The sequence below is a fragment of the Halyomorpha halys genome, unplaced genomic scaffold (genome assembly GCF_000696795.3).
Source record: "Halyomorpha halys isolate HHAL.00 unplaced genomic scaffold, Hhal_1.1 Scaffold183.1, whole genome shotgun sequence".
Lineage (NCBI taxonomy): Eukaryota > Metazoa > Arthropoda > Insecta > Hemiptera > Pentatomidae > Halyomorpha > Halyomorpha halys.
Window position 1 is genome coordinate 144,124 of NW_027114717.1, and position 11,459 is coordinate 155,582.

Genomic DNA, 11,459 nt, shown 5'->3' on the forward strand with positions numbered 1-11,459 from the left:
ATATTTATAAAAATGATTTTTTTTAATTATTATTTTATAAATTATATGAGCCTGCAGCTACTAAACCAAATATATTTATTATCCTTATGAAAAAATCTATGTATTTTATTATTTCCTATAAAATTAATTTATTTCTCAAATCAAAAATCCTTCCCCATCGGACCCGCCCCGCTAAGACCCCGGGGAGCGACGGTCCTATATCACTTTTGAAATATTAACTTAAACGGAAAGCCCTCCACTCCCGCCCTCCGTGGTAGTCTTACTTATCTGACTTCTCAAACAGACAATTATAGCGAGTAAGTTGGTCGATGTACATGTCACAATCTCATAAGAGGAGATGATAACACAAAAAAATGCAATCCTTCCCCCCGCCCCGCCCCACTAAAACCCTCGGGGAGCGATGATCTTAAATCACTTTTGAAATAATAGTTTAAATCGGGAAGAGGAAACTTTAAGATAACTAAATCAAGCATTATTTTTAAAAACGCCTGAAATTGATAAACGGCATGAAACAAACATAAAGAATAAAATTACAAAATAAACAACGATGTTGTGACAGTAACAGATTTTTATTTTTGAAGCAATGAAAGAACTGTACCATGAAGAGTCTGGGGTACAGTACTTTGTAAGGACGTAATGTTACTAGAACAACGGTTGCGCAAGTCTAATGCATACATAACGATTGTACCAAATACACTACACAATTTAAAATAAATATTAAATATCTAAGGGAAATTGAAACCGTGATGCAATTGAAAATGATCCATCATCAGATAATTTTTGTGAATCGCAAACATCAAGCCGAGAAACGTAGCCGAGCTTCCGCAAATAATTTTCTACTTTGTATGAGATACGGCTAGGACCTCTGCAATGTCTGGCACTGATTGGGATGGATTTTGATTGACTATCGCCTTAACATCAATGGTTTCAATTTCTTGTGGTCGACCAGGTACGCGATGCTTCGTTTATGTCTAAGCTCCCAGCTCGAAACTTGGCAAACCAATTTTGGCACGTGTGCACTGTTAAGGCATTATCCCAATAGACCCCGCATATTTTGTATGTGCCTCTGCTGCTCGCTTTCCTTTTTTGAAGTAATAAAGTAAAATATGCCTATAATGCATGATATTCCCGTCTGTTTAATTTAGGTATTCCCCGGAGTAAAAGTTGGGGGATATTACCCAAACTAATTTTTATATGTTGGTATGACTGGTTTAAATAATGGAGTGGACTGCAATCATAAATGATGACTATGAGGAACAGAATAAAATTCCTCTATTTTATGTGATTGATGACAATTGATTATAGTTTGTCAAACATGATTACAATTGGTGTTATTGTGTTAGGTTTAATTTTGATAGTTGATTAAAATTACTTGCTGTTGATCTATAGTGAGGACTTGTTCTTCTTCAGTGTCCTTTAGTTCCTTCATCCTGATTTTCTTTCCCTGCCTGGTGGTGTCGGTTAAACTATTCCCTCATCTTGAGAAATAGTTGAGTGCCCATTGTCCTGGACAGCCTGTATTCACTTGTCTGTGTCTTACCTCACTCTCCAAGGGGTACTTAGCCTACTTATTTTCTCTCCCACTAGATGGCAGCATTTTCATATTAATGTTGAATTCTATTCAAAGGTTAGGGAGGACATTTTCCCCAAACACCGTCCATCTTCTCGGCTGGATCACACACACAATACTGACCTAATCTTAACAAGTGTCAACACTGCTTACATATTACAAATAGGATAAACAATCCTCCCAACAGAGGATTAATTGCATCAGAAAAATGTGACGCATGAATACAAAAACCGAAAGAACTTATTAGCCAACCCTATATTTCTATAATTATCTGACCTTTCTTTCTCTTAGTTATTTTGTAATTGAACTCTATAAACCTTTAGTTAGCTATACTTGCTAGTAACAATTTTCGCTTGGTTTAACGTATTTTTTGTACTTGCATGCCTGGTATCCAAGTAAGTCTCTTGTCAAGATGGGGTCCTAAGTATCGAATCTGTTCAACAGGTGTTAGTGGACATTAATTGAAAAAATAATCATGTTAATTCAATTTTATATTCACTCCCTTAGACCTTAATGTTCCCTATGTAATCGATCTAGCCCGAACCAGATAAAACTCACTAAAATCACTCCTTTTATTATAAAACCACCCAAACCCACTCGTTTCTAACCTTGCTTCCTCTTCCATTCCTAGCAGTCCTCCGAGGCGACTGAAAAGAAGATGGCCTCGTGACCTTGTAAACTGTTTTTAGAGTTCTACTACTGAGTAGTTTCTCTACATCCTGTATCATATGATTATGTCATTATGATCAAATTTACTGGTTGTATTTTTTTATACAGTTGTAAATATCAATAAATAAATAAAATAAATACCCATTATAAACTCCCTAACCACTCAAACCCACTAGTTTCTAATCTTGCTTCCTCTTCCATTCCTGACAACCTTCCGAGGTGCCTGAAAAGAAGATGGCCACGAGACCTGCTAAGATAATACGTCATTGGAGTGCTACCAATGGGTAGTTTCTCTACACGCCTGTAACACTCCATTTTAACTGAGATCGAATTTACTAAATGTATTATAATGTACAGTTGTAAATAGCAATAAATAAGTAAATAAATGAGATAAAAATACAATATTTAAATATGAGATTGTATTACACCTTTCCTTTCACTGAATACCACACTTGTTATGTCATTACTGGAATGTTGAAATAAGAAAAATTAAGGCTTTTCTATAAAAAAATGAAAATTGATTCTGAAGCTGATTTTAACATGTATTCCGTTTTCTTTATTGCCCAGTGTATCATATACATGGTTTTCTTTCATACATTTACTTATGTAGATTTAAATTGCTTTTTATTATTTTAGCCTGTGGCTACTAACTCTAAGGAAACGAGTTCGAATCCGGCTGGGCAGAAAATTGTTTTCTATTACACTGTAGCCGTGAGTCAACTCCTGTTGGTTCTGGATCTCTCCTGGGGTCCACCCAGCCTCTTAAATTGAGTACCGTTAATTGGGTAAAAATTTGGCGGCCGAGCGTGATTCTGACCAAATCGCCTCCTTGCACTTACCTTTATAATATTATATTTTATCTTCTATTAGTATATAATAATAATAATTTATTTATTCGTTAATGGAGTAACCCCCGTACAAATAGAGTTAGCCTGTGAGATACATAAAATAAATAATCAATTGTAGTGATTTTACAAAAATAGTGAGTTAAAGATCGTTTAAAGAAACTAATAAAAAACAATATACCCAAGCTGGGCTATCAACATTCGTTAGAACAAAACATTAAAACAAAAACGTCATTTCATAATTAAAAAAAAATACTATACATCCTATTATGAGGATAGGTATCCAGCTCTAAGCAAAAGGTTTTGTGTTTATATATAAAAAGAAGTTTAAGATCCAATCCTCAGGGTACAGACAAAAGTGCATACAACTGATTTTGGTTAATATTGCTTAGTTTCGGCGTGTTTCGGATTCGATTCTCATGATGCGGGGGCAATTTGTTAAAAAATGGAAACAATCCCCCAGTGTCTTTTATTAGTATTAATTAGCTACTATTTAATTATTTTATTGTTTCGTTAATTTCCAAGTTGGTTTGTTTGTTATTTTTTTATTTTAATGTTTCTCTGAATTAAGATTTTTATGTATTTTATAAATATAAAGGGAAATAAAAACACCGCAAATAATTGTAAATACTATATTTAGTGTCTGTTCTAATACTGGTACAGTTTAAACGATTTCAGTTTTAAATATTAATTATGAAAAATTATCTCTCAAATGATATTCTATGTAATTTTTTTTTTTAAATACTTTTTATTTATTGATAGATATTACAATCTGCCACACATTTGTGGGGAATAGGTAATAGTGATGAACGATCACATTCATACTAAAATAAGAATAAAATAAATAAATGAATGAAAAAATAAATCTCTTAAAATATATACAAACAGAAGAATAAACAAAATGAACATAATCACATTATGTGTATGAAAAAAATAAATAAATAAAATAACACAATGATAAAATAATATAATCTCTAGTCACATTTACACTGTTATATACAATATTTACACAATCGACCTGAGGATCCCTGAATCCACTCTATCCCCCAGTGTGAGGGGTAAAGCAGAACTCAAAAGATCCCAGGGCATCCCTCTCGCCGCATCACTGGTAGTGAGTGAGTCAGTGGAGGCTGAGCAAGTACGCTAAAGCCACAAACACTCAACTTGAGTGGGGAATTTGACCATTGCCAGAACTCCACTCTATATAATTAACAATAAAATTTATATTTTATTTAATCGTTTATACTTTTCGAGTAATGTATAAATATTTTTTCTTTTGTAAAAAGATAGTCCGAGTGGCGGGAAATAAAAGTACAAATAGAAAAAAAAAATAAAATTATTTAATGTTAACTAATTTAAGTTTCGCCCCACTTCGCAGTGCTCCGTCAGGGCTCAATGGAACCAAGATACCAAAAATGTATACTGTGAAGAAAAAAAAATGGTATACATATAAAAACAGAATAACAAATTATACAAAAATATTTGTTTGGTAAGACTGTGTTAATTTATATTATAAGAAGATAGCCTGCGTGACTGTTAATAAAGGTACAAAATAGTAAAAATAATTATTTAATCTAACCAACGTTTCGCCCCACTTTGCAGGGCTTTATCAGGGCTGAAAGAAAACAAAATACAAACATTGAAAGAAGTGACAATATATCTTATTAGAATGACAATATATCTTATTAGAATGACAATATATCTTATTAGAATGACAATATATCTTATTAGACTGACAATATATCTTATTAGAATGACAATATATCTTATTAGGATGACAATATATCTTATTAGGATGACAATATATCTTATTAGAATGACAATATATCTTATTAGAATGACAATATATCTTATTAGAATAACAATATATCTTATATATTCTACCTTGTTTTTATTTAGCCATGAAGAAGCCCTGCGAAATGGGGCGAAACGTTGGTTACCATTAAATTCTTTCTTTTCAATTTTTATCTTTATTGACCGCCATCCGGGAAATCTACCTACAATCTACTTCATAACGCCAACTTTCTTCTTCCAATGTGATTAATTTAATTAAATCTAATGATTAACTTTAGAATAAAAAATGAATCTCACTAAAAAATGAAATAGGAGAAATGATTTTCAATATTATTCACCTGTTGAACAGATTCGATACTTACGACTCCATCTTGACAAGAGACTTACTTGGAATCCACATACATGGCGACTCGAAACTACTCGTAACACCTACTTGACAAATGCTCTAAACTTCCCATTCACTACAAAAAATTAGTATACACTACGATAATCAAACCAATTTGGACATGTGGAATTGAGCCCCAGACTCTATCAAACCATCAAATTCCTCCCCGCATCCAATCCTTACAATTTAAAATCCTACGTAAAATCCTTGATGCTCCTTATTACGTTACAAATAAACCCATCCACAAAGACCTTAATATCCCATTCGTTCAGATTTAGCCCAAAAAAGACATGCGTCTTTTCATTCCAAATTCCTTAACCATCCTAACCCTTTAGTTCTTAATCTCTCATCATTAACAATCCCTGATAATGTTCCGAGGCGTTTGAAAAGAAGATGGCCACGGGACCTTCTAATTTAAATTAATGCTTGAAGTACCACCAATGGGTGGTTCCTTTCCAAGTTTTTCAAGTGTAAATGGAACATTCCACATATTTACTTATTGTATTTTGTATAGATGTAAATTACATTAAATAAATAAATAAAAAAAATATATATATATTTTTCAAATTTATGACAATTTGATATAACAGATAAAGAATTGGAAATAGTTATAAACCATCTCTAAAAACTTAGTGATGACTTTAAATTACCCTTTGGTGATATTGAATATCCCGGAATCGATTATCGTTTCATTTTCTCTCTATATAAATATTAATATTTACAGATACAATATCTCTGAGTATAAATATTATGCAAAAATACTTTAATTTTTGTAATGTTTCCCTCATTATCATTATTCTCATGTTCATTTGTGATCAAACCTGGTTTCGATCATGATAATTTTAATTCAATAACAATTATATAATAATAAGTTTAATATTGAGCTCCGAGACGATTTATGAGTGAAACTGACAACTTCTTTTCGAATTAATTTCCTTCAAGATAAAAATGTTTTTGTAGCATTGCTTAATTTTGTGAACGTAATAAGTCAGTAAATGGTAATTGAGACATTTTATAGTGTGTAATACTAAATTTGTTTATTATACTTGAATTGCTACACTTCTTTGCAAACAAATAGTACGACTCGGAAGTGGGGGTGCCGCTATAAGAGAATCCTGAATTATCAAATCCGTTACTCCTTCAGAATCTGAAGCTGTCACAAGATGAACTCCATCATCATCTTATTCTTCATCCTATTCGAGTCCTCAGTGGGAGTAAAAGTTTTAGGTAAGAATAATTATTTACGTCCTTACTAATAAGGCTACATGTAAGGAAGTTTTTGGTAATGCTAAGTCGAAAATTACTGGACAAGTCTCCAATTGTTCTCGCCGTAGGAATCGAGAAAGGAAAAAACCCTATACAATTTAGGAAAATTTTTTTGTTATAGTTTTTTTTTTTCTTTTGCTGTATAGGTATTTAAAATTAATAATATACCAATCTATTTGTTATTTTGAGTTGAATAAGAACAAAATATTTCTGACAAGGGGGGATTAAGCACGTGGAATCACTCATTTCAATTACAATTTTTTTTGGTGATACTAGGGCAAAACATATTAGAAATTTGTCCCAGAGTTCTTGTCAATGCGCCCTTAAGCCAAAAAAAAAATTAAATAATTTTAGAAATGTTTTATATGATCGTATGCTTTTCTCTATATCTATTTAATGGTTCTATATATTATAATATACCAATCGATTTTTTTTTTCATGTAGAATAAGATAAAAAAAAATGTTTATTGCATTAAAAGAGCTGAAGCTAATAACAAAATACAAAAACCGAGTCGCTTCCAGTAAAATAGACCAAAAAAAAAAATTATTGAGGAAAAATTAAGTCAGATTCGTTCTTGGCGTCTTTTAAAATCCTTAAATACGAATTTCTATAGAAATCAAAAATAATGAATTTTTGTAGGTTTTTTCTTTTCTATCCATGTCTTTTGCTCACGAAATAAATTCAGAACTCCCTAAGTTATCCAAATCCATCGTAATTTCAACTATTGGAAAGATGAATTTCTGCTTTTCCAATCTTTATGAAAATGTTTTAGACTTGATGCTTTTGTATAGGAGCAAAAGCAGATTCATATAAGAAATAATTTATAAACTACTATACAGGGAGTTATTTTTGTTTTTTCTGATTTACTATTCATTTTAACTGGCTTAACTCGATTGAAATTTTTAGTTGTTGTTAATCTAAAGTCTAAGTTAATAAAGTAAGTTTTGTTAAAAAAAAAAAATTATTTATTAAATATTATAAAATAAATTAACTAACTACTAATCTTTCAGTAGATTTTTATGGACTACAGTAAACTAGCTTTAATTTGAGTGCTAATAGACTTCTGTACGTCACATAGTTCCTGAGATATAGAATTCTCAAAATAAATTAACTAACTACTAAATCTTTCAGTATATTTTTAAGAAATTTTGCTTTTTAAAACAAACTTACTTACTTTAAATGAAGCTCTCTTAGAGTTTCTATTGTTGTTGGTAACTTTTAAGATATAGAGCTCCGAATTAAAAATTTATGTTTTTTTAAGGTTTTTAAACAGCCGCAATTTTTTATTCCTCCTACCTATACTTGGCAGACTCATCAATTTTGACTATTAATTATACATAGTTATCATTAAAGTAATAAAAAATTAGAGTGAAATAATTGCCTTTTTTCTTCCCGACTCTTGTACTATATCGGAGTGGATCAACCTTTCGCCGGCCAATATTTATTTTATATTGTTTTTTTGTAGTGTTGGCTCTTTAGTTTTCTTAATTTATTTATCCAATTTTATTTTTATCTAAAAGCCTTTTTTATTTTTACTTTTATTCATCTTTTGTTTATTTTATATTTAAGTTTTTCAAATGTTTAAATTGACCCAATAAATGTTTATATCTGAACTAGCTAGCTGCTTGTTCTTTTTAAAGGCTTTCAACAAAAAGACATGGACAATCTGAGCTGGATATAACAACTTGATTACAAATGAAAATACAATATAAAAAATGTTATAAATATAATATTATACTACATACAATAATATATCCGGTATTTAACAGCTAATCAAATGTAAAAATGAAAGGAGCATTAAAACTAAAGAGCAGTCAAAGTATACAATAAAACAAAATGATATAACAATACGAAAAAAATCTCGAACATCTCAGATTCGGTTTTGGGCATAAATGAAGTGAGTTAGATCCAAACCCGGATAACATTTCTACTTGATTGAGAACTGCCAATAGCAGAGCCTTTGTATTTTCCAGGTTTTGAATAATTGTATATAGAATTTTCCCAACCTTCAGAATTAATGATTAATTGTAGTTTAAGATTGTTGATTAATATTTATTGAATATGAGTGAATTCTTTGAAATCTGTCAGTTAACTTTAGCAGTATATTTGTTATTTAATATAGCAATATATACTTGTAGATGCGAGCGGCGCTAGTTCGAATCCGGCCTGGGGGTGGACTGAAAAACTTGTCCCCCCACCTTGGTTAAAGTAGGTTGGTTAGGCAATCCCCCCCCCCACCGTATGTCAGAAATGACCAGGAACAGGATCATGAAAAAAATATTTAATTATTTATTGATATTTACAAATGTACATAAAATACATCAAGTAAATTTGAAGTAATGTCATAATGGTACGGTACAAGCATGTAGGGTAACTATCTATTGGTAGCACTCTAAAAACATTTTTAAATATAAGGTCTCGAGGCAATCTTCTTTTCAAACGCGTCGGAGAATTGTCCGGAATGAAAGAGGATGCAAGGTTAGAAACGAATGGGTTTGAGTCGTTAGGGAGTTTATAATGGAAGGATAGGTATATGTATATATACGGTACAAAGGGAACATTAAGGTCTTTATTGATGATTTTATTTATGACAAAGTAAGGAGCATTGAGGATTTTACGAAGGATTTTGGATTGTAAGGATACCAGAGGAATTCGAAGGTTTAGTGGATACCAGAGCTGATACAATTTTAAGGTTTGGGGCAAATATTCAGGGATAATGTTTTCCCACATAACGTCATTGCTTTTGTAAGGTTGGATATGTTGTGACAATTTACCGTCAAGGCGTATACATATGGCAGTTAATGCGAATGTTAGTCAACTGACATTACTTGTACGTCATACCCAGTGTCACAATACGGTAAAGTTAAGTAAAATAATCGCAAAAGGAAAAAAAAAGACAAAACAATTAAGAATAAATTACTCCTTTGACGCCACGGTTTTTTTCCTTGGAAATAACGAAAACCCCAAAGCATTATTCCCACAATATAACTAATATATACGACTATATAAACAATTGTTGAATTACGACCACTGGCGAATACCTTTACATGTAGATAACAGAAAACCTAGGGGTGTTACCTACCCACCTGTTGAATTATCGTAATATACCGTGAACAACAACAAAAAAACATAAGTAAATTAACAAGTTGAAAGCAGAGAAAGAACAGAAGAACTATATGTACAAAAGTTTAATAATAAGAAGAAATATATGTACACAGAATGAAAAAGGAAAAAAAAAAGAATTCTTATCAATTAATAAAACAATTAAAACTTATAGGTTGACTTAATCTTAACTTAATTCTTAACCTTAATAACTATACTTACATTATTATTCTCTTATCCAGGACATGCTGAAGAAACGTCACTGCACTATATCCCCACTTTTAGTGTTAATGGACGTCCATTGAAGTAGAACAGCATAATTTTGAAGAAAAAAAAGATACGATGACATTTCTCATGTGGTGCTATTTCGGTTCATACAGTAAAGACAGAGGGCCTTATTACCTAAACTATTACCACTTCACATTGAACAATCGTAACGTGCTCCAAAATCAAACTGTCGCCTTCACAAAAACAAAACCCACTCGTCTAAAATATATCGCTTGTGTTTTGTTTTCACCATGACAACCGTAACACCTCTTGTCTACGCAGATCTAGCCAGTTTTTATTTCACCATGGCAACCGTAACAAGGCTTACTCTATAATATAACTACTACTTTATTCTCATAGTCATTCTCAACAGCGAAAATAATAAGTAATTATTAAAAAATAAAATGTACAGAATATAAAATAAGCTAAAAATAATAAATAGAAAAATTAGTTACAATTGTTTTGTACATAACGAATAACTAATAAACACTAGAACTAACAGACCAAGAGGAAAAATAAGTCAGTTATTTCACCCCAATTTTTTATTACTTTAGTAATAACTACATATAACTATATATATATAACTACTACTAGCCAAAACTGATGAGTGTGCCAAGCATAGTTAGGAGAAAGAAACAGTGGCCATCACAAAACGTTAAAAAAACAAAGAACATGTTTACGAAAAAGTTAAAGATTCAGAGAATATTGAATAAAATTTAAAGGCAACGCAATTCATTTGAGACAATGCATATAAAGTTGTCATAAGACAAAAGATTTAAAATCTTACTAGTATTGCAATAGCCAACTGTTTTTTATCATAACTTTATAGTTTGTTTACAGTTTTTATTTTCCTTATCTTAAGAAGCGAGCTTTAGTAATTGTAATCGTATCCTAATTAGTAATAAAGGTGTTATAGTCATAATAGGTATTACTTCTTCTGTAGCAAGATATAACCTTTATCAAAAACATCTCAAATCTCATCTTTTCAACACTGTTTCAAGTTCAATCTATTTAAAACTTACCACCACGGAACTTCATTTTTACAGATGGCTCCAAAACAGTCGAAGGAGTAGGCACTGCTGTCGTTTCAGATAACCACGCCCTCTTATTTTCGTTACCACCATATTCTTCCGGGTACACTGCAGAAATCTTCGGAATCAATCACGCAGTTTGCAATATCCCTCTAAACTGCCTTGCTCGGTCATCTATTGTAACTCGGAATCTGCCCTCAAATCTTTATAGTACAAGACCCCAAGAGCAGAAAAAAGGCAGTTATCTCACCCCAATTTTTGATTACTTTAATGAAAACTATGTATAATTAATAATCAAAATTTATGAGTTTGCCAAGTATAGGAAACCTAAGAGAACGTCATTTAAAGAAGAGTAAATTTGCTAAAATATGAGCCCTAATAGAGTTATTTACTTAAATAATATTATTTCAAAATTTTTTGAGACAAGGTAATTATTTATTAAATAAAACCAAAAATTGTATCCAATACTGTCTCAACACTTTATTTCTTACTAGTCCAACGTTTCGGCTATTCCAGCCATCTTCAAGGA

At 31.3% G+C, this 11,459-nt stretch overlaps 2 protein-coding genes across 2 annotated transcripts in view; both read left to right on the forward strand.

Annotated features, from left to right (window-relative positions):
- Window positions 1-2,889, forward strand: part of LOC106679179 (alkaline phosphatase) — a 26,476-nt gene extending 23,587 nt beyond the window's left edge. Inside the window, exon 9 of the mRNA XM_067051878.1 lies at window positions 2,876-2,889. Within this exon, the coding sequence (XP_066907979.1) occupies window positions 2,876-2,889 (14 nt within the window). The remainder of the gene's footprint in view (window positions 1-2,875) is intronic.
- A 3,497-nt stretch (window positions 2,890-6,386) lies between these two features.
- LOC136796873 (alkaline phosphatase-like) overlaps window positions 6,387-11,459 on the forward strand; it is a gene marked incomplete in the record, with an annotated part of 20,975 nt that continues 15,902 nt past the window's right edge. Inside the window, 1 exon segment of the mRNA XM_067051877.1 lies at window positions 6,387-6,490. Coding sequence (XP_066907978.1) covers window positions 6,427-6,490 — 64 coding nt within the window.